This window comes from Hyperolius riggenbachi, chromosome 7, assembly GCF_040937935.1.
Source record: "Hyperolius riggenbachi isolate aHypRig1 chromosome 7, aHypRig1.pri, whole genome shotgun sequence".
Taxonomy (NCBI): domain Eukaryota; kingdom Metazoa; phylum Chordata; class Amphibia; order Anura; family Hyperoliidae; genus Hyperolius; species Hyperolius riggenbachi.
The window spans coordinates 82,291,676-82,316,057 of NC_090652.1; the positions used below are offsets into that span (position 1 = coordinate 82,291,676).

The 24,382-nt window shown below is 42.1% G+C and overlaps 1 protein-coding gene across 3 annotated transcripts in view; it reads right to left on the reverse strand.

Annotated features, from left to right (window-relative positions):
• MEIOB (meiosis specific with OB-fold) overlaps positions 1–24,313 on the reverse strand; it is a 60,168-nt gene extending 35,855 nt beyond the window's left edge. The window contains exons 1-4 of one of the 3 annotated variants that reach the window (XM_068246710.1): positions 24,264–24,313; positions 23,119–23,225; positions 16,412–16,503; positions 7,272–7,329 (exon numbers count right to left, since the gene is read on the reverse strand). In XM_068246710.1, the coding sequence (XP_068102811.1) occupies positions 7,272–7,329; positions 16,412–16,480 (127 nt within the window). In that variant the 5' untranslated portion in view covers positions 16,481–16,503; positions 23,119–23,225; positions 24,264–24,313. Of the gene's footprint in view, positions 1–7,271; positions 7,330–16,411; positions 16,504–18,287; positions 18,371–23,118; positions 23,226–24,263 lie in introns of those variants that run through there. The other 2 variants (XM_068246708.1, XM_068246707.1) reach the window with 2 other exon arrangements.
• Between the last annotated feature and the right edge of the window lie 69 nt (positions 24,314–24,382).

A 24,382-nucleotide genomic window follows, 5' to 3' on the forward strand; every position in this document is an offset into this window, starting at 1 on the left:
ATATATGGTTGTTGATTGTTGAGGAAGTGCGCCGGTGTGAGGCTTGCAATGTGAACAATAGGTAAATAACCCCTTGTATCCCCACCACACACATGTGCCAATTCAACCTTATTTGAATCACGAGTAATCACTTGTGACAGCATCCGGTGAGCATCACTGTATATCAATACCTGATAAAAAAATTACATTACTGGGCAGAGGTTTTAGTAACTGCATGGAAGTAGTTTGAGCAGTCTGGTTCAATCAGCACTAAGCTTGGAGGCCACTAGGGACTGCACAGATCAACTAATGGCATGAAAAAGTAGCCGTAAGGGGCGCGATGGGGGAATGCAGGGGCGGCACAACTCTGCTTACAGCATAGGAAGAGGATGAGGAGGTGAGCTGATGACAGCCGGGTGCTCAACAAAATTAGCCGGGTTGACCACCCGGCTCAAAGAGCTTGGGGAGAACATTGGGAATAAGACTTACTACCATTAGGATCTGAGACATCATTCAGAAATACATAGGAACATTTGAACGGTGGTCACCATATTTTCCTGTTTGGCATAATGCACTTATAAATGGTGCCAAATCCAAAAGTGTGTGTGGCCTGAGCTATCACAAGGCTAATTTATAATACAAATAATAACAAGATTAAAAGATTCAACAAATTAAAAGAATGATTTGGTGAGCCAAACTTCATGTTCTCCAAAAACCTGAAGATTCATCACACCTTCCTTGCAGTTTTCAGATACCTCAGTATTGATGTCTACAAACGTTTAGAAACTGCTCATACAAAATATTCTAGATAAGGTAGAGTCTCAGCTATTTCTTAACATACAACCATTTTGGACAAACTTAAAGCAAACCTGTGAGGAGAAACAAAAAAAACTTATCAGGAGAAAGAGAGAGAGGAGAGGAGACCGGCACTGCAGTGAACTGTTTATTCCATGGTGCGATAAAATGACAGGCATAAAAACACATAAGTGCAAACATGCGACATACCAATCTGGGCGACAGTGTGGGTGATGGTGGGTGCTGGGCACTGTATGCCTTACAGCCGTTTCGCGCAAGAATGCGCTTCCACGGAGGCTCTAATGGAAGCGCATTCTTGCGTGAAACGGCCGTAAGGCATACAGTGCCCAGCACCCTCCATCACCCAACACTGCCGCCCAGATTGGTATGTCGCATGTTTGCACTTATGTGTTTTTATGCCTGTCATTTTGTCGCACCATGGAATAAACAGTTCACTGCAGTGCCGGTCTCCTCTCCTCTCTCTCCTTCTCCTGTACAGTATATCGCTATCCTATCGTTTAGAGCACGCAGTCTCAGCCATTCAGTGTGAGAGGCATTGTGGGTTCTACCAGCTCCTCGCTCAAGAACATTTCCTTGCTGCAGTGCCAACCTAACAACTTCTCTACCCAAAACAAAAAAAAAACGTATTATCTAAGTGCTGTGCGGGACCATCTTTTTGTTCGTGGTCACGTTCCTTTTTCGTGAATTACTGTGGCCATACTGCGCCTGCGCGAGTATGGTCCGTGCAAGCCCAGTAGCACGAAGGTGCTCATGCACGGAACAAACGCCATGGATGAGTGGTTTCATGCTGTTGGGAATGCGCGGGCGGTACTTGCTCATGGGCAGCATGGTCGCACTCGAACATGGCTGGGAGTGCAGCCAAAAGAGCATATCCAACAAGCTCTTGTTCGACATGCTTAGAGACTCTGCGTTGGATTGGTGAGCTTGAGGAGGATCTGGGATGCCTCTGGACTATGCAGAGATTTTAATCTACTGAGGTAAATATAATATAAATATCTAACTTTTATCTGAACACTTCAGTTTTCCTTTGGGAAATGTGGGAAAGTGAAATGCGAGTTTTTCCTTGCATCCCAAACAATTTCTCTTGCAGTTTTGGCTGAAACTTCAGTTGGCCTATACAGGCTGTGGTTTGGTTTCAACAGAACCGACAGTTTTCCACTTCTTCATTAGAGTTTGAACACTGCTGATTGGCATTCTCAATTCCTTGGCGATTTTCTTATATCCCTTTCCTGTTCCATTGAGTTCAACTACCTTTTCCAACAGATCTTTTAACATTTCTTTTGCTTTCCCCATGACTTAGAATCCAAAAAAACATCAGTGCAGTACTAGATGAAAAATGGAAGGGTCTGTCAGGAGTCCAGAAACTCATTGACCTTTTATACACACCTACTACTTACAAGCAAACAGTTCACAAGTGAAGATGGTTACCTTTAAGGCTCATCCACACATCAGACTATAGTCTTTGGAAAATGAAAGATCACAGACCAATCTTACCACCTTCCATGTAGTATGAGAGCCATACTCTACACAGTCTATTCTATGGAGCTGAACTCCCCATCAGACAGAAATCTTTGCAAGATGCTGCACACAAAGATGCTGTAGACATTCAAAAGATCAGTATCTGCAAAAGATCTGTTCCTGCAAAATGCATTCATAGTCTATGATATCTGCAGCTCCTCATACACACTTTGTTTAACAGACATTCATCTGCAGATCAGATCCACCAGGATGGATTTTCAGATCTGCAGATGATTGTCTGATCTGCAGATGAATGTCAGTTAAACAAGGTGTGTATGATGATCTGCAAATCTCATAGACTATGAATGCAATTTACAGGAACGGATCTTTGGCAGGAACAGATCTTTGGCAGATACTGATCTTTTGTGTCTGTACAGCATCTTTATGTGCAGCAGCTAGCAAAGATTTTTTTCTGATGGGGAGTTCAGCTCCATAGAAAAGACTGTGAAGGTATGGCTCTCATACTACATGAAGGGTGGTAGGATTGGTCTGTGATCTTTCTATAGACTATAGTCTGATGTGTGTATGAGCCTTTAGTAATAGTAAAAGTAATAGTCATTAAAAACATTTAAATAGATTATATTATTATTTATCAGAGCTGCAATTTAATAATCTGGTAACCAGCACTAGGCCTTATCATTTATACATTCATATTTGAAGTGAGTCAGTATCATAACTCTTGTTAGGAAGCCCTTGCAAATACCCCTGAGGAAGCCAGAGTTATGCTGTGAAATGTATTGGAGTGGGGTTGGTATCAACTCCACTGGTGAGGAAGACACTCTTAAAGAAAACCTATGAGGGAAAAAACAAAGAAACAGATACCTTAGTAGAGGGAAACCTCTGAATCCTCCAGAGACTTCTCCCCTCCTCCTCACCTCGCCATTCCAGCACCGGGACCCCCGAACCACGCGGTCGCACTCCTGTATGAGCACGAGCACAGGAGGGCTGGCGCCTGCACAGTAGCACGGAGCCACCGCTCAGGCTTGGCGTGAAAAAACAAGCCCATTCGGCTCCGGGGTAGTGCTCAGACACAGGCCTTCTGCGTCTGCACAGTGCAGCCAAGCTCTGTTGACAAGCCCTTGTCAACAAGCTTTCAGGGGTCTCAGCGCTGGAATGGCAAGGAGGAGGAAGACGGGGAAGTCTCTGGATTATCCAGAGGCTTCCATCTACCTAGGTAAGTATCCATTTGGGGTGCTTTTTTCATTACAGGTTTCCATTAATGGAGTAACAGACGGCAGTTAAAACCCAATGCAGGCTCTAGTTCATTTCCAAACTAGACAAATCTAAAAATGTAATTTCCTGGCGCTGGGTGTTAAGATTTATCTACACTACCAGGGAAGTAGAGACTGGGCATGTGGCTGTTTTAAAGTTAACACACATTGCTGCTGCAGTAACACAGTTAAAGGGAAATTAAACACATTTTTTTTTCAGTCTGGCTTTTTGCTTGGCTCTATACTGTATATTGTCAGGACTAAAGGCAAATCTTTTTCAGCAGGATTACTTTGCATTTATATGCATAAAGGACTCATGGGGCCAGAAAAAAAGAAAGCAGTTTTACTTACCTGGTGCTTCATCAAGCCCTTAGAAGTCATTTGGGTCCCGGGGAGAGCTCCGGTCCTCTCCAGGGTGCCACTGGCAGCCTGTAAGGATCGCCGACCCACAATGGGTGCATGTGCCCATGTCATCGGGAGCACACTGCACCGTACACTCCTCATGACGTGGGTGCGTATGCGATCTCTGACCCATTAGGGGTTGGCAATCCTTATACGCTGCCAGTGGAGAGAACCACAGCTGTGCCGGTGCTGTAATAGGTTTAGCGTATTGCCATTTGGCAAGGTGATAAGTAAAATCATCTGTTTTCTGCATTATCGAATGTGGTAATGCTAAGTGAATTGAGGCACTCGGGAGGACGGCAAGGGACGCATCGGTGCTCATGGGCTGGAGGAAGCCCTTGGTAAGTACAGAATCTTTTTATTTGGCCATCTCAGGTTTACTTTAAGGCATCAGCAAGCAAGGAAAATACTTTTGACAGTACGTTTTCACCTATTTTTTAAGTACCTTTTTAATTTGCTGAAAAGTTATGTTAAACAGATGATGAAAAATGATTTCCCAGAAGGAAAATTAAGGGGAAAAGTGAATTGAATAAGGGCCAGTGTGTCTGAGAAAAACACATCTGAGAGCAGGGAACAGATAACAAGTTCAGAAATTCAGGATTTGTCTGTGTGAGAGCTGAATAACATTTACAATCTACCCTCATGTACCTGAGACAGTCAAAAGTGTAAGGGTAGATTTTAACTTTTAACCTGAAAAAGGGGACTAATTCCCTGAAAGCTTGCATGATTTAACCATATCAATAAGCCATTACAAAGCTATTACTTTCACCAAACTTTTTTTTTCTCCTACCCATATAACATTGAGTCCGGTTTCACATCAGCTACCAGCATTATAGGTGGGGGATGATCGGATGATCGCATCGCACCACAACGTTAAAAATAGGCTTTGGAGATTACCGTGGCAATGCTCAGTAATCTCACTTCTGGCTGCAACCCAAACTATAAGTAAGGTTCTCTAGCGCTCACTTCCTGTGGCCAAAATAAGAATTCCACGGAAGTGTATGGACAAAATATACTTCCGCGCATGTGCCAAACAGTTTAAAATATCTGTGGCGCCATTGACTTATATGACATCCGGTCAACGCACATCGTCGTGGGTGTTTGCCAATAACGCGCCGTTGACATCTCATCAGATTGAATGCTTCTGGCACAGTGCAATGCACAGCATCCAATCTGAGATGCCCCATAGGTTTTCATTGCTTTACCGTTACCCTGCGGTAAAAAAAGGGACACCCAACGCAATGAAAATGTCCTAGTGTGAAAGGGGTCTGAAATATAAATTCAAAGACTATGGTGTTTTAGGAAAGTTTAATTTAGGAGTATGATAAACATACAATTATTGAACTGATTTTTTTTTATGGCATTTTTATAATTTCCCTTTAACTACAAAGACAATAAGCATATACAGTGGGATGCGAAAGTTTGGGCAACCTTGTCATGATCTCCTGTATAAATCGTTGGTTGTTACAAGAAAAAATGTCAGATAAATATATATAGGAGACACACACATTGATATTTGAGAAGTGAAATTAAGTCTATTAGATTTACAGAAAGTGTGCAATAATTGTTTAAACTAAATTAGGCAGGTGCTTTAATTTGGGCACCACAAAAAAGAAATGAAATCAATATTTAGTAAATCCTCCTTTTGCAGAAATGACAGCCTCTAAACGCTTCCTGTAGGTTCCAATGAGAGTCTGGATTCTGGTTGAAGGTATTTTGGACCATTCCTCTTTACAAAACATCTCTAGTTCATTCAGATTTGATGGCTTCTGAACATGGACAGTTCTCTTTAACTCACACCACAGATTTTAAACTATATTCAGGTCTGGGGACTGAGATGGCCATTCCAGAACGTTGTACTTGTTCCTCTGCATAAATGCCTTAGTGGATTTTGAGCAGTGTTTAGGGTCGTTGTCTTGTTGAAAGATCCAGGCCTGGAGCTGCTTCAGCTTTATCACGGATTCCTGGACATTGGTCTTCAGAAACTGCTGATACTAAGGGGAATCCATGTGTTCCTCAACTTTGACAAGATTCCAAGTCCCTGCACTGGCCACATAGCCCCACAGCATGATGGAATCACCACCATATTTTACTGTAAGTAGCAGGTGTTTTTCTTGGAATGCTGTTTTGTTTTTCCTCCATGCCTAACGCCCCTTGTTATGCCCAAATTACTCAATTTTAGTTTCATCAGTCCACAGCACCTTGTTCCAAAATTAAGCTGGCTTGTCCAAATGTGCTTTAGCATTCCTTAAGCGTCTCTGTTTGTGCTGTGGGCAGAGAAAAGGCTTCCTCTGCATCACTCTTGCATACAGCATCTCTTTGTGTAAAGTGCGCCGAATGGTTGAACGATGCACAGTGACTCCATCTGCAGCAAGATGATGTTGAAGGTCTTTGGTGCTGGTCTGGGTTGGCTCTGACTGTTCTCACCATTCGTTTCTTCTGATTATCTGAGATTTTTCTTGGTCTGCCACTTCAAGCCTTAACTAGAACTGAGCCTGTGGTCTTACATTTCCGCAGTATGTTCCTAACTGTGGAAACAGACAGCTGAAATCTCTGAGACAGCATTCTGTATCCTTACCCTAAACCATGATGTTGAACAATTTTTATCTTCAGGTCATTTGAGAGTTGTTTTGGGACCCCCATGTTGCTACTCTTCAGAGAAAACTTAAAAGAGGAGGGAAACTTTCAACTGATCCCCTTAAATACTCTTTCTCATAACTGGATTTGCCTGTGTATGTAGGTCAGGGGTCACTGAGCTTACCAAGCCAATTTGAGTTCCAATAATTAGTTCTAAAGGTTTTGAAACCAATAAAATTATAACAGTGCCCAAATTTATGCACCTGCCTAATTTTATTAAAACAATTATTGTGCACTTTATAAGTTTAGTGAACTTAATTTCACTTCTCAAATTTCACTGTGTGTGTCTCCCATATGATATATTTAACTGACATTTTTTATCGTAACAACCAACGTTGTAATACAGGAAAATCGTGAAAATTAACAACGTTGCCCAAACTTTCACTGTATATAGACTGCATCAAGACCCAACTTTTTTCATTTCTTAAAAATAACTCCAAACCAAACTTACACTTTTAACAAGTTAGAAGAATGCTACAGCAACTTCTGTCAACAGCAATATTGTGCAAGCAGTGACGTTACAATGCAAAACCAAAGAGGTAAATATCAGTGATTTTCTCCGAAAAATTAAGCAATTTGTTCACGTGAATTAAAATTAATCATTTGCAAAACGTTAATTCCTGCAGCATAAAGAAAAGGCGATGGAAAGAATATTCTAACTGACATGCAAGTCTCTGAGCGCTCAAGAAATAATAAAGCGGGCTTAACTTATTCGGTCTGTGACTCCTCTGACATCTGTTTTCCCAATTACAATGCCCATTATGCACTGAAAAATAAAAATGGAATGTTATACACAAATAAAACACAGATGTAGTTAGAAAATTAGATTTCATGCTCTTAAACGCCACTAGTTAAAGCAAACTTTTTTTCTTTTCCTTGAACGGCAATTAAGCGGCTATGTTTGCTCCTCACCACCCAGTAAATCTGTACTATGCGCTGTTAGGATTTTATGGAAGCTATTATATACCGCAATGCACAGAAATGGACATTTGTGGAATGTAACATTACACTGCCATTTTTCTTTTCTTCTCGTTTTGCTTAATCATTAAATTGGACAAACTGGCTAAACGTCCCTGGTGATGGCTTCCTTTAGTGTCTGAATTCTCTGAACCCCTCCAGTAATTTGTACTTGCATGGTAAAGTTTTCACATGACACACTAAATTATTCCGCAACATAAAATCCCCTTGTTAAAAGCTACATCACTGCTGCAAGTGTAGGCAGGGCCATTATCATATAAGGTTTCATTTAAAAAAAAATAAAAAAGCCCCAAATTTTACACAGATTTTACATTCTCTTCTGTCAGAAAACAACTGCTGAATGTTAATTTGACAGAATATGAGTGCATGTAACATTTTCAAGACAGTAATAGCTGAACGAGGGCGGACTTTCCCCAGCATCTGGATGTCTTAGTCGCTTAGCAAGCAAAAGATATATACGTTTTATAAGCCAAGATCTGTATTTGACACCGGGTATTCTGGAGGCAATGCAGAGCCAACTATGTGTTATAAACTAATACTATTTTAACTGTATTCAGTTAAAGCTGGATATAGATTACATCTACCAGAATGCATTGCAGTGGGCAAGGACGCACAACATCACTGCGGGTACATCAAGCTGCAGGACAGGGATGTAGAAGATGGTGGCCCGCACATAGACAGGAGGCTACAGAGTAGCACCATAGGTAAGTGAGTGCTCACTGCCCCCCTAAAAGCCCGCACCATTTAGGAACGTCCCCCTGGGGGAATGTTCATTTTATAAGTTTAAATAATTAGATGCTAATTTCCATAAATTGAGAACTCCTAATACAACTGAACAATAAGCAGGACAAAGCAGACAAAACTCCCTATAATACACCCAGACAAGCACAAAGTCAGTAAATGATTTAAATGGCATATGTGTACAAAACAATTAACTCCATATACTGTATTTTGTGAACTATAAGACTCCATTTTTCTCCCCAGAAGTGGGGGAAACAAGTCACTGCATCTTATAATCTAAATGCAGGAAGTTCCTGACTTGTGAATGCCTGTCAATATGAGCCTCCAACCCGTCGCAATGTCAGGGACTCCCTGTACTGTGCCAATGCAGAGGAGGACACAGGGGGGCACAAAGGGGCATACGGGAGGACACAAGGGGACACAAAGGAGGACAGAGGCGGACACAAGGGGGACACAGGGAGACACAAGAGGTACAAGGGTGCATGAGGTACAACAACAACAACAACAAATAACATTTGTAAAGCACTTTTCTCCCGTAGGACTCAAAGGGGGCATAATCCACAAGATGCCCCTTCACCATGGATGCACCAGGTTTAGTATATATTTTTTTACCCTGGTTTTTATCCTCCTCCGAAAAATACGGTAAGTCCCAACGCTTTTAAAAGGGTACATTTATTTACTTATCATTCAATTAACACTGAAGACACCTAAATTGACTGGCAGTGTCCAAACGTTTTAACTCTATCACTGTTCCCAGAGAAAAAAACATTACTATTTTATTTTTACAAATTAAAAATGTATCATATAACTGATATTAACCACTTCGCATTCCTGGGTTTTTACCCCCTTCAGATTCCTGACAATTTTGATACTCAGCTGTGTTGCTTTTAATACAGTGATAACTTTTTAATTACTTATGCTATCTAATTGAAACATGTGTTGTTTTTTTCAGGACAATCTAGGCTTTCTCTCAGTAATATTGTTTCCAAGCAATTATTTTATTTCATATGCATATGACAAGGAAAAACAGATGTAAAAGCAGAAAATATACATTTTTGTCACTTTTCACCCTGCCTAATTTTCACATGACAAGTGATTTTGATATAAAACACTTCAAAAAATGTTCTTTGGCCCTTCCTGGTTAAAATGATGTGCTATAGGCCTTATTTTGTTACTAGCTGACCACGTAGTGGGCCTTTATAAGAGACCTGCGTACTTGGATTTTTGAAGGGCATTTTTTCCGCTTTCCTTTTTATAGCGTCACGCTTCCTTCACAGAGTCCTATGTGTGTCAGAACAGAAAATAAGTACTACAAGTGCCACCATTTTGAAAAGTAGAGATCCAGGGCTATACAAAGATGGGTATATTGTGTCCGTTACATTTTTGTGGTTTTGCTGAAAATTGCACAAGTGTGACCACTTGTTTGAAAATAAATATTTTTTTGACTGTTGGTGACAGTTTGTCGCTAAGCATTTTGAAAGTGACAGGTGCCACTGAAATAAAACACTGGAAAATGTATTCTTCAGCTTCTCACGATGAAAATGATGTGCCATAGGCCTTATTTTGTTACTAGCTGACCACGTAGTGGGCCTTTATAAGAGACCTGCGTACTTGGATTTTTGAAGGGCATTTTTTCCGCTTTCCTTTTTATAGCGTCACGCTTCCTTCACAGAGTCCTATGTGTGTCAGAACAGAAAATAAGTACTACAAATGCCACCATTTTGAAAAGTAGAGATCCAGGGCTATACAAAGATGGGTATATTGTGTCCGTTACATTTTTGTGGTTTTGCTGAAAATTGCACAAGTGTGACCACTTGTTTGAAAATAAATATTTTTTTGACTGTTGGTGACAGTTTGTCGCTAAGCATTTTTAAAGTGACAGGTGCCTCTGAAATAAAACACTGGAAAATGTATTCTTCAGCTTCTCAAGATGAAAATGATGTGCCATAAGCCTTATTTTGTTACTAGATGATCATGTAGTTGACCATTATATTCAGCCTGTGCAGGAGCAGCAGAAAGAATTTGTGGCCCCTTCATCCGCCATTGTCAATATAGTATCCTATGCAGGGCAAATGGCAACATCCACCGTAGAGACTGCATAGCCACTATGTGCTGATAAATCAAATATAAAATGAAATGAAATATCCACTGCATTTTGCCAGCTTTCGCTGTTTCCACCAGGCACCACGTGGAGGTAGCAGCAATGCCTAGCTCTTTTTTTTTTTTTTTTTTTTTTTTTACTTTTTTTGTCTTTTTACTTTTCTTTTTACACTTTTTTTTATTGTTTGATATTCATTTATGTGTATAACTGCAACATAAAAAAAACATGAACAAAATACAGTCATAAACAATGACCAACTGTAACAATAAGAATATAATGTGGTGGCCCGCTGGGAATGGTGGCCCTTAATTAATGGCACATGCCTTAGGCTGCCCCTGGTCTATTTTCTTTATTTTTGGAAAAGTTTTTTTTTTTTTTTTTTTTTTCAAATGGAGCTGGTGGCTACAGAATTTTTTTTGGGAGATAGGCATGGTTCTAATAATTGGTGACCGTATGGTATATTTTATAACACGGAGTAAAGCAGAGGCCTGGGTGGGAGGGACAATCTGGACAGTAATATCTTGTGTCCCTTCTTATTTGATGTTTGGCACACACTTTGCACCTCTTCTGAGGATATTTTTTCAGGGGATTAGGAGGGAGTGATTCCATAAAGTGCCTGTCGCAGAGTCTGATGATGTCTTCGCACTGGGATTGGTCACTGCGTACTGGTGTTGTGCCAGATCCAAAAAGGAAAGATGCAATGATCTGTTCCTGGAACTGCAGGTATGACCCGGTATTGCCTGCTTTTCTGTATGCCACATGGGCATTGAACATTGCCATTTGTAGCAAATAAATCCCTACCTTCTTGTACCAGGATTTCGTTTTTCTAGCTACCAAATATGGGGCCAACATCTGGTCGGACAGATCCACTGCTCCCATATGCTTGTTGTAGTCATCAATCGCAATAGGCTTGACAGTCTCTGATCGGCGAGACGTCACTAGCACTGTGCCCTCTGTGTGCATGGTGGACAGCATAAGCACATCTTTTTTGTCCTTGTATTTTAGTGCCAGGACTTCATTGCTGCGCAGACTACAAGTCTCCCCCTTTTTCAATTTTTTTTTCAGGACTTCTTGCGGAAAGCCTTTTCGGTTTGCCCTGATGGTACCACAGGCAACGGTGTCAGCCGAAAAAAGAAATTTAAAAAGTGGCAAGCTGGTGTAGAAATTGTCTACAAATAGATGATACCCCTTATTTAGTAAGGGGGTCATGAGGTCCACCACAATTTTTCCATTGGCTCCCATATCTGCTGGGCACCCCTCTGGCTGTAGCAGGCTATCTCGCCCCTCATAGATGCGAAATGCAAAGGTGTACCCTGATCCGCTTTCGCAAAGCTTATAGAGCTTTACTCCATACCTGGCTCGTTTACTGGGGATGAATTGTTTGAATCCAAGCCGGCCATGAAATGGCATTAGAGATTCGTCTATTGCGATTTCTCTTCCTGGCACACAAATTTCACAGAATTTTAAATTCAGGTGATTTATAAGTGGCCTTAATTTAAAAAGCCGGTCTCTGCCTGCATTGTCTGGACTCTTGTTTTGACTATTGTCATTGAAATGTAGAAATCTCATGATCATCTGATAACGCAGCTTTGGCATAGTTGATGAGTACAGAGGGGTGTGGTGTATGGGATTTGTACTCCAGTACATTGCGAGCTGCGATTTTTTTGTTAGCCCCATGTTGAAAGTTAGGCCTAGAAACACTTTCAACTCAGACAAGTTTGTTGGTGTCCATTTCCGGGTATAAGTGGACCTGGGGTGGAACTCAATGAATTGAGAGGCATACAAATTTGTCTGCTCGACAATAAATTGCAAAAAATCGTCATTGACGAATTGCTGGAAAACATCGACTGGTGACATATTCCCTGTCATGTCAACCATTAAGCCACTGTTTGCAATGAAAGGAGGGATTTGGGGTGCTTGCATGTTTGGCGGTACCCACAGTAGGTGTGACATGTCCAGTGGTACTTGCTGACTTTGCTGCTGGCTGCTAGCCCCTGGAGCACTAGTGCCATCTAAAATGTCCATGGGTTCCTGAGGACTTTGCTGCTGGCTGCCTGCCCCTGGAGCACTAGTGCCTGCTGTGCTCCCTCCTCTGCGATCTGATGACACCTGTGTCTCAGAGTCACTGCCACTGGGAACTGATGCAGTGACAACAGGATGCACAGTAGCAACTCTTGCCTGCTCTGATGGCCCTTCACCTTCATCAGAGCTGGAGTCGCCGTCTGACAGCGGGTCAGAATGTTCAACCGGCAGCCATTCTTCGCCGTCAGATTCGCAGTCAGATTCTTCGTCGCTGCCGCTGATTTCCATCAAGGCAACGATCTCCTGTTCTGTGTATCGCCTCTTTGCCATTTTTTATAAATAGGGTACAGAACAAGATAAAGAGATAATAGATAGAAAGATTTTTTATTTTATTTTTTTTTTTTTATATGAATGAGGATGAGGAAAAGAAGTGCTGGGAATGGAAGTAGAAGAGAGCACGGTGATGTGAGTGGGAGAGAGATGAGATCAGAAGATCAGATGATCAGATGACGATCAACTGATCAATAAGGGGTCAGCAAACTAAAACAGTAATAGGGGGGGAGGAGGGCAGTATAAAAAGGGCCTAGGACAGCTAGATCAGCTAGATTAGTACAGTGTGATCAGTACAGTGTACTGAACACACAAGGGATAGTTAGGCTGGGAAAGGGTTAGAAAACAGCAATAAAATACAATTTATTTCCACAGTAGATCACACAGCTCACACAGCTCTGCACACAAGCTGCTCCACCTCAGATCTCACACTGACGAGAGATCTGAGGCTTCAGCAGCTTTAGGTGGCAACAATGTAATGTTTACATTGTCACAGTGTGAATGAGAGCTGCCATTGGCTATGGCAGCTGTCATTCACAGTAAAAACGATCTCATTGGTTCTGTGAACTTCTGTTCACATGCACCAATGAGGGGATCGCGCGGACTCGCGGGCGCGCGCGCGCACAGCGCTGTTTACACTGCAGGACGTGAGTTTCACGTGAGTGAATGCAGGCAGGGACAGAGCATGACGTGAAACTCACGTCCAGGAATGCTAATTGGTTAAATATACTGTAATAATAAAAAAATCAATGTATTATTTATTATAAAAAAAGGTAGAAAACTTTATGTAAAATAAAAATAAATATTTTATAAAACATAATAATTAATAAATATCTTCCCTACAGGGCTCCTGGTCCTTTTAGTGACAGATAGCAGTATTATAGTATAATAGAATAAAAGAAAAGAACATTGAGGAAAAGAGAAAGTTAAGAATAGAAGAACAAAAGATTAACAAAAAATGTTTTTCTATAAATATTTACAGATTGATAAAAAAAATACTTCATAGATGAGAACACAGAAGATAAACTTGTATAGTAGAAGGCAAAAGTATAAAAAAGATGAAGTTACTTTATACAACTATACAGAAGAAGAAAGAATGATACACGTTAAAATAGAAGAGTGCAAATGAAAAAAATATATTTTTTCATTTTATGTGTAACTAAATGTTCTAATTGTTTTTATCCTAAAGTTTTTACTGAAATTAATTATAAATAGGTAGTGTTTCATAAATTACCTCCTTTACCTATATACAGTAATATACTTGGAAGTATGTATGCTCATTTGATTGGTCAATTTCCAAGATTATTTAATGTAATATTTTTATAGCAGTGAAATCTTCCACATCGCTTTCCAGAGTACATAGTCAGGTCACTAACTGTCCCTCAAGGCCCATACACATGCATGACTTCAGTCGGTTAAGGCGACCGATAAAGACCGTCTCAGCCGATAATCAGGCAGGCGTACAGCAGCCCCCGACCCCCAACCCAAGGAGCGATCCGCCCGGTGGATCCACTCACCCCTAGCGATGCAGATCCCCCGCCTGTGTGACGTCAGACATGTGCCGATCGTTGTACCTCCATCATCCCCCGCCCCCCCTTCAGCATAGCAACAAAGCATGTCGTTAGCTAGACAGATGACACACGTGTGCAGCCCGGCCCAGCGATATTGCCTGACGGGGATCAGATCCAGATCCCCGACAGGCGACATCCGTCAAAGGTGTGTACACACCTTCAGAGGGACTCCACAAACTAATCCAAGATAAATATATGCGTGAAATTACCATAAAGGTGGAGATCAGCCACTTGTCAACATTAAACAACTGCAGTTTTCAAAGGGGGAGCCTTTGTCACCCACCTTTTGCAGGCTGTCATGTGTGGGTTGGTATTGCTCATAGAGCGGAGCCCCACATCCATGTATTACAACGGGGTTAATGGAGCTTGAAGCATCAGCACAAAGCAGCACATATTCCCGTTCTCGTATACGTTAAAAAAAAAATCATGCTTCTTGCAGTATATATTTGCAGGTGGAGGTGGCAACAGCTTCAGAATACTTAAAGCGGACCCAAACCAAACATTTTTTTAATTCAAAATATTTAGTTGCACCACTCTGACACATACAAAGATAAATAAACACTCCTCCAAGCCTATGAGCATTTCAGTGCATGCTTTTCACTCTTCTCTTTTCATAACTAGGGTTATAATAATAATCATCGGAACATTTATATAGCGCTTTTCTCCTGGCGGACTCAAAGCGCTCAAGAGCTGCAACCACTGGGGGGCGGTCAAGAGGCCACCCTGCAGTGTTAGGGAGTCTTGCCTTGAACTCCTTACTGAATAGGTACTTACCCTAGCCAGGATTCGAACCAGTACACTATCCAGGTGGCAGCCATTACTTCTGAGCTTAGTAGAAGGTTTTAGATCATGGGTGCGTTTGTCATCAGCTACCCTCCCTCACAGGGGCATTGTCTATGTGAAATCTCACACAAGCTGAGATCACCTCCCCTGTGACATCATCAGTAGCAGCCTGTGTTTTTGTATTTTATCTCCTCCACCAGTCTGCCGGATTCTGTCCCGTCAATATGAAAAGAAGGAAGGGGTTCCTCCAATAATTGTAAAATATTTTATATTTGTCATCATGCAGCTGAAAAAAGGCTGCTATTTATTCTTATACATTAAAAATAGATTTTATTTCTGAAATCTTGAATTTTTAATTTGGGTTCACTTTAAGAAAAAAAAAAAACACCATATCGTTTTTTTTGCCGACGGAGGGGGCAGAGCAGGTGAGTCATTGCTGCTGACACCCAATGATCCTGGCGGCATTAACAGAGAGCCTCACAATATAGGCTCTCTGTTTTCTATTCTTAGTATATCTTCTCAGTTAAATTGAGAATACCGTAGTTCTTTGTAGATATCCAGTGGCAGGAATATACCTAGTACAGACATGTAGTGTTTGAATATGTCAAATTCTTCATGTTGAATTTAAATCAAACTTTAGAACAACCCCCATAAAAACCTACTGGTATAAAGTTTGTCCCCAAAATATTTAATTGGTTTAGAAAACAGGTTTAAAAGCAAGACTAAACAATGCTTTAGAAAAACACCCTAGAGAGGTCTTGTTTATGATAAGCCATTTGGTTACAGATGGAGAGAGTAGGCTTTTGTATATTTCCACGTCCTTTAACCTTCCTAGGCACAGAATAAAACTTAAACAAGCCAAAGGGGGATTTATTGGGGCTGTAACATACAACTGTTGAGGAAAATCACTCAAGACAGCTAGAATAGCTCAAATTTGGCCATCAAGAGTGGAAAATACCAGACGTCCCTAGCCACATTATAATTTTTTTCTTTACTCTGCTTAGTCCCAGCAATTATCTATTCAGCGTGCAATCAACCAGATACAAAAGGGTCTCTCATAGGCTGTAACAAAGGCTTGGCTAGCGCAAAACTGCTGGGCCGGGTACCATGACACATCCCTGGACAGCGCCGGCAGCATCAGTTTTCATCCCCCGCAGTGTAAATAAAGAGCAACAACAATCAGAGTATTGTGGTTACAGACACACTGGTATCACTGTAGGGAAACATGGTGACAATGTGACAATGAGGTTGTTTGTGGCACAGGCTGAGGCGGATGGGACATGGCAGGGCCAGAGAGCGATAACAAAGTCACTGATACTTACCGGGCAGGAGAGATTAGGATGCAGGTCGGAAATGTTGACAAAAGCATCCTGGAAGGTGCAACACGCCATCCTCAAGCACAATCTGATACAAGCTAAAGTAAGATAGATCAAACATTCACTGAAAGATTAATATCTATGAGTATGTACTGTCAGTTATTCATTGTTAAAACCATTGCTCGGTCTCTTTAATTTTAAATGCAACTTAGCAAAGATGAATAATTACAAGAACAAATTGTTCACACTTATCACATTACTTTTATTCCCTTTTATTCCCTGTTATGTTAACAGGTAATAAAGATATGAACTCTGTACTTTTTGTTCATATTCCATCTGTAGGTGTTTAAAGTGTACCAGAGACAATATAAAATAAAAGTTTTATACATACCTGGGGCTTCCTCCAGCCCCATGCGCACGGATTGCTACCACTCCACCGTCCTCAGACTTCTGTATCGCAGGTACCGGGTCCTGCAACTTCGCAAGAGAAGCGCGCTTTCTACGTATCTCTCCGGCGGCTGCCTAGAGAGCGCACTTCTCTTGTGCAGTCTGGCTGAAGTTGCGGGACCCGGTATCAGCGATACAGAAGGCTGAGGACGGCGGAGTGGGAGCAATCCGTGCACATGGGGCTGGAGGAAGCCCCAAGTATGTATAAAACTTTTATTTTATATGTCTGTGGTTTTCTTTAAGGGAACCTGAAGCAGGGTTGCCAATCTAATTTCTGATTTTTGACGGACAAAAGGCCCAAAAAAGCAGGACACACAACATTTTGGACGGACAGGGGGCGGAGTCAGAAGCGCACTTTTACGTAGAATTGTGGATGGGGGTAAGCTGTGGCCAGTTTTACTTTTTTTAGTATTTATATAGCACTGACATCTTCGGCGGCACTTTACAGTACATAGCGAGGTCACTGACTATCCACAGAGGAGTTCACAATCTAATCAGTACCATATAACCATAGTCTAATGTCTTACCATGTTATTATTATGTACTTATATAGCACTGACATCTTCTGCAGCACTTTACAGAGTACATAGTCCTGTCACTGACTGTCCTCAGATGAGCTCACAATCTAATCCTACCGTAGTGATAGTCTAATGTCCTACCATATTATTATGTATTATATAGCGTTGACCTCTTCTGCTGCATTTTACAGAGTACATAGTCATATTTTATTTCCTCCTTAATAATTATATCTTAAATGGACTTTATGTGCCACATGACTGCAGTTCAAAGCAGCTGCAATGATATTGTAAGCCACCAGCCGCAGCAATTCATGCTGTGAGATGTAGTCCATTAATGTGAGCAGTGGGCACAAACCCAGCCATGACATATAGTCACATTTATGGACCACATCTCCCAGCATGCATTATTGCAGCAGCTGGTCAAGGGTGCAGAACATCACTGCAAATGCTTTGAACTGCAGTTCAAGCAACATGGGGGCACCTGAACAGACCGCAAGATGACACTAGAGATCATCCTCTGAAAACACACATGAACAAAATGATGATACTCAAGTCCCTCCAGCAGTGTGCTCTCAGTCATTATAAAAGGGGGAGCACTGTGACTGCTAAGAACATGAACAAGTTGCCAGCCACATGCAGATTCCAGCTGGGGAGAGGTAAGGGGGACACAGACACAGCAGGAGAGATGCACTTTTTTCACCTTCAGTTGGGAATCGGCAGTAGAGGACAGATAAGCAGTGCAGAGGAGGGACAGGCTGTGAGGAAAGCATGCTCTGCACTGCTCCATTCTCCTCACCAAAGTGAACAAACAATGCATAGCTCGAATCCCCTCTCCTGCTGTGTCTCCCCCCAGCTGGGTTGCATTGCATGTGGCTGCAACTCCTTACTCACATTTATAATGTCCATGCCATGAATACCTGCTGCCTGGGAAGAAAACCTAGAACCCACGCTGTGCACAGCTCACTCCAGTCACTAGCAGTCTGACTCTGGACGGGGATTGTGGGCGGGTTTGCTGGGCAGCCTCTCTTCTTCATTGGCTGGAGAGAGGTGCCTGAATAAAGGAGTCAACTGATTGGAGGAAGGGCGGGACAAAGGAGGAAGCTGAAGCCTGTAATTTTCCGAGCTCAGCCGCCCGGGGACAAGCCTGGCTGGCTTTGCCGTGATGCGCACATGCGCAGTAAGAATGCGGCGAAAAGCGCCTGTTTTGACGGATGTCTGTCTAAAAAGGACGGACACTACGGACAGGAGATTTTTAGTGTAATAAGTACGGACTGTCCGTCCTTTTACGGACGGTTGGCAACACTGACCTGAAGCGAGAGAGATATGGAGGCTGACATATTAATCCGAGGTAAAATACAAAAGTTAAAGGGCACTTCAGCGAAAAAATGTAAAATTTAAAATATGTGCAAACATATACAAATAAGAAGTACATTTTTTCCAGTAAAATGAGCCATAAATTACTTTTCTCCTATGTTACTGTCACTTACAGTAGGTAGTAGAAATCTGACAGAAGGGACAGGTTTTGGACTAGTCCATCTCTTTATAGGGGATTCTCAGGGATATATTTATTTTCAAAAGCACTTAGTGAATGGCAGTTGCTCTGTTCAACTTCCAAAAACCTGTGTAGCGAGTAGAGAAGCTGGCCAGCATCATTGTTTAAATCCTTTTTTCGGGAATATCTTTATAAATAATAAAAGCCTTGCTGAGAATCCCCTATGAAGAGATGAACTAGTCCAAAACCTGTCACTTCTGTCAGATTTCTACTGCCTACTGTAAGTGATAGCATTATAGGAAAAAAGTAATTTATGGCTCATTTTACTCTGGAAAAAATGTACTTCTTATTTGTATATGTTTGCACATATTTTAAATTTTACAGTTTTTCGCTGTAGTGCCCCTTTAAGCTTTACTTACCTGGGACTTCTTCCAGCCTATAGAAGTCTCTTTGGTTCAGCACTGAAGTTCTGCTGACCTCCATGCAGCCGCTAGCCCCTCTGTATGATCGCCTCCCCCCGGATGGGTTGCAGGCTTCCACCCATGCCTACCTCTTGTGATTGTGCTCCTATAGCTCCTAGAGCTTTCTGCACTAGCACACTTCAAGTCCTTGTGAACTGCACAAGCGCAGAAGGCTTCCAGCCACGGGAGCGAGCTTGCAAGAGGTGTACAGCGCACCAGCACAGAAGCCTGCAACCCAGCTGGGGGGCGGCAGACATACGGAGGGGAGAGCAGCAGCCTGGAGGACAGCGGAACCTCAGTGCTGGACCAGATAGCCCTTTAGAGGTCTGAAGAAACTCCAGGTAAGTAAAGCTTAAAGTGAACCAGAGACGAAGCACCCTCAAGTATTTTCTTATATATATCAGTGGGAACATTAGAGAAAACAGCTACCTTGCTCTCTGTTTCATTCTTCACTGCTCAGCCTGCTTCTAATCAGCCCTGATAAAATCCCAGACTGAGCAGTCAGTCTGGCTTTGCTCAGGAATCATTATAGCTGAGTCATTATAGCAGAGCCAGAAGGGGGCAGGCTTGGGCTTGAAAAGACATCAAAGAAGACAGACTCAGCTATAATGAATTCTGAACAAAGCCAGACTGAGTGCTCAGTCAGGGAATTTATCAGGGCTGATAACAAGCAGGCTGAGCAGTGAAGGATGAAACATAGAGCAGAGTATGTGTTTTCTCTAATGTTCCCACTGATATACATGGTAAAATACATGAGGGTGCTTCGTCTCTGGTTCACTTTAAAGTATTCCTGTAACAAAAAAAATGAGCGCCTATGGGGCACTTACCTCAGGAGGGGGAAACCTAGACCCTAATGAGGCTTCCCCGTCCTTCTGCCAGTTGTTACTGTCTGTTTCCCCAATAGGAATCATTTCTCATCTTATGAAGACCTCTGCCATGAGTACAAGCAGCAAAAGATTTTTGCATAAGACATAGTGATAGTGGACATGATGGGGAGGGGTTGTAAATGGGAGAGGCGGTGCACATAAGGGATGATGTACATAAGAGAATGCACACAAAAGAGAAGGGCTCCTGTACATGGAATGGGGGCACATAAGGCCTTATATTATTTTTTATCTGTATAGTGCCAACATCTTCCATAGCGCTGTACATAGCAGGGCTGTGGAGTCGGAGTTGGAGTAATTTTGGGTACCTGGAGTTGGAGTCGGTGGTTTCAATAAATTGAGGAGTCGGAGTCGATGAGATTTTAACCAAGTCCATAGCCTTTGTAAAAATTAAGGTGCCCATACATGGTACAATTTTTCATTTTTTTTTCCGATTAGATAATTTAGTTCAATTATTCCATTAGATTAAATATAAAGATTTTTCCTGCATGTCCGATCAGATTTTTCTAGAAAAAACGGGATAATCGTTCGCATTTCTTGATCGAAAAAAAAATATTATTGACTTTCACTCGATTCGATCATTTAGATCGAATAAACGGGAAAATCGAACGTTTTTACGTATCGTGTATGGGCACCATTAGACTGAGGAGTCGGAGTAATTTTGGGTACCTGGAGTCGGATGTTTCATAAACTGAGGAGTCGGATGATTCTTGTACCGACTACACAGCACTGGTACATAGTGCAAGCAATGTCGTAGTATTATGATTAAGCATTTACATAACACCAACATCTTTCGCAGGGCTTTACAGAGTATGATATATATATATATAGTCTTGTAACTGTCCCTCAAAGGAGCTCCCAATCTAATCTCTACTATAGTAATATGTCCATTGTAATCTAGGGCCAATATTAGGGGGTAGCCAATTAACGTAGCTGTATGTTTTGGGGGTGTGGGAGGAAACCGGAGTGCTTGGAGGAAACCCACACAGGCACGAGGAGAACATACAAACTAGGCTACAGCTGGACTACAAACCAGGGACCCAGCTCTGCAAGGTGAGAGGGTTAGTCACTACACCACTATGCTGTCATATTTTGGTGCCACATGACCCATCGCTGACAGTTATCCATTTTTTGGGCATCACTACTGATTCAGAACGTATGGCGCCTAGGTTACCCATGGTGAAATCCCTGAAAAAATGTCCAGAAAGCTAAGAGGACAGAAATTAGACATCTGCTATCCAGACAGACATTTGCTATCCATGCTGGGGAAGCTAGACTGTGCATGCAGAATCATCCCCAAGGGTTGTATATCTGCAAAGAGAATAACGACAGTTGGGGTTAGATCCCGACACTAGTTCGTTTTCTATCAAACTGTAAAACGTCTTCAAGGAACAGTAAAGGATTCTGTGTGAGTAAAATAGCTGTTTGGTGTAGGTGGTGGATGCGATGGAGATTCTGCATAAGGAATTCTATACAGATATGGCTGTAATTTGTGTATTCAGTAAATGCTGACAGAGGTAATGGTGTACAGAACTGCGGGCCGCTTTCTGGCAGAAAGGAACAACTAAACAGGAAGTCAGCCTTCTTGGATCTTGCTTGAATTCCTATCAGCGGAGCTCCGGCAATGGGTCTTCAAGAAGAAGCAGGTGTGTTTTCACTGCAACAACGCTATAAACAGGTTGCCAACATCATGACTGCTTGTTGTCTGCTTAGTACTAATCGGAAACACGACAGTGCAGCATGTGAACGTTCCTAGTTCAGCTGACACACACACAAAATAATGTTAAAGTGACACTGAAAAAAAAATGTATGCTATAATGAATTGTATGTGTAGTACGGCTAAAGGTAGCCATACACTGGTCGATATGCCAACAGATAGATCCCTCTCTGATCGAATCTGATCAGAGAGGGATCGTATGGCTGCCTTTACTGCAAACAGATTGTGAATCGATTTCAGCATGAAACCGATCACAATCTGTGGAGCTGCTGCTGCCGCCGCCTGCCCGCCAGCTATACATTACCTGATCTGGCTGGCGCGACTTCCCTGGTCTCCACTGTCTTCTTCTCCGCGCTGGTCTCTGGTCCGGCTGGCTTGCTTCGCTAAACTTCCTGCCGGGACAGGAAGTTCAGTGAAGCTGCAGCCCTGGAGCCCAGAGCGGAAAAGAAGACAGCGGAGACCGGGGGAATCGCGCCGGCCAGAACAGGTAATGTATCTCCGCTGTATTGCGTTGGTCGGTGGGCATTCGAACGCCGATATCAACACACTCCCAACCAGCCGGCGATCAAGAAAAATCTTCCGCACGGACGGATCGACGGAAACGATTGATTTTGGACGGAAATCGATAGTTCTGTCAGCGTTTGCGCGACGATTTCACAGCAGATTCGATCACAGTGATCGAATCTGCTGTATATCGGCGGGAAAATCGTTAGGTAAGAAATAGAACATTAGTAGCAAAAAAAAATAGTTTCATATTTTTATTTTCAATTAATGGTAGTCCCCGGTTAACGAACAAGATAGGGACTGTAGGTTCGTTCTTAACCTGATTCTGTTCTTAAGTTGAAACACTGTTCCATCTCTTTCCCCTGTACCTCCTCTGTACCTCCAGTATCCCCCTCTGTGTCACATCTGCCCTCTGTACCTGCTTGTTTAAAAGCCATTTTGTCTTTGAATTTTTTTTTATCGTTTTACTCAAAAAACTACAAGTCCAATGTGAAAAAATTTTTTTTGACTTGTTCCCATGGAAACACAGAATCCATGCCGTTCGGATCTACAGGTCGTTCGTAAGTCGGGGACTACCTGTATATAGCTTTTTTTATAACATTGTATTATTCTCTCATATTTGCAATTGCAAACCATACACTATATTTTAAACTATGAAACAGAGCAGAGCTATTGACCCTTTGAACTCACCTACGGTCAGACCTTACCTGAAGCTGTGTCTCACTGTTTCTTTGATGTATAAGTGCTATAAGTGCTTCAGAAAATAGGACCAGGTTGGGCTCACAAAAATTTGGTCACTGTAAGTATATGGATAATAAAGCAAGGTTTGTTTGTTGTTGTTTTTTTTTTTCTTTAACTAGAAGGTCAAGGTGCTGAGGCATGTAGTTAATTTTCATGCAACCAATCATTAACTGTCTGCATTCCAAGTACATGTTAACAGTGCTGGTGGCATTCCTGTTTGGGCAAGTGCACTTCACATTCGGTTTGACCTTAGCACTGCAAGGAGCATGACTTCTCAGTTCCAATCCCACTCCACTACATTTTTTTTTTAATATATACTGGAATGATCCAGCCTAACTAAACTACATCTAGTCCTGAAAAGTTATATATAAGTGATTAGCAAACCCAACATTTTGAAGACAACACGGGCAGTCATTCAGCAATTGCTGCAAATTTATCAGGAAAAAGTACAGCCAAGCTCTTGCTCCCAAACGACTAGAGTCTGCAATCCAAATTCCTCACCCCTCCATTTACCCCATAGGAAAGTAGTACCAACCTATACATGCATACCTCCCAACTTTTAGATATGAGAAAGAGGGACACTTAAGCCACGCCCCTGTCACGCATATCATAAAGATTTCATAAGAGAAATATGTTGTTTTATAATTCAAACCACACTGGTCCTTTCTATCCTGGTGCATTCCTTCATATTAACATTTTATAATTAGTAATATATCAATTTAAAATATGGGAATAAAGTTTAGAGTCAATCAAACACATTTTTCAGTAGAGAAATATATATATTTACATAGAAATAGGGACAAAGTCCTGAAAGAGGGACAAATGAGGAAGAAAGAGGGACAGGGAGAGCTCCAAAAGAGGGACTGTCCCTCCAAAAGTGGGACAGTTGGAAGCTACGTACATGTCCCTCCTCCTCACCCATTCTGACTGTGAGGGGTGGTCAATCATCTTCCCAGAAGGCATTGCTGCTGGCTCGGGAGGGGTAACAGTGTCTTCAAAATAAAAGGTATTTAGGGACATGTATAAGCAATTGCCCATAGTTCAGCAAAGTTCATACTACTCCTCCCCCCAACAGAACGGAAGTCCCCTCAGACCTGGCAACAGCGGGACTCCTACACTTCAGTATCCTTTCCCTGAACAGCTAGCTTTCCCGCCCTTTTACTTCAGCTGCAGGGAGCATCACGTGATTCGTATGCGTGCGCAGAGTACAGCC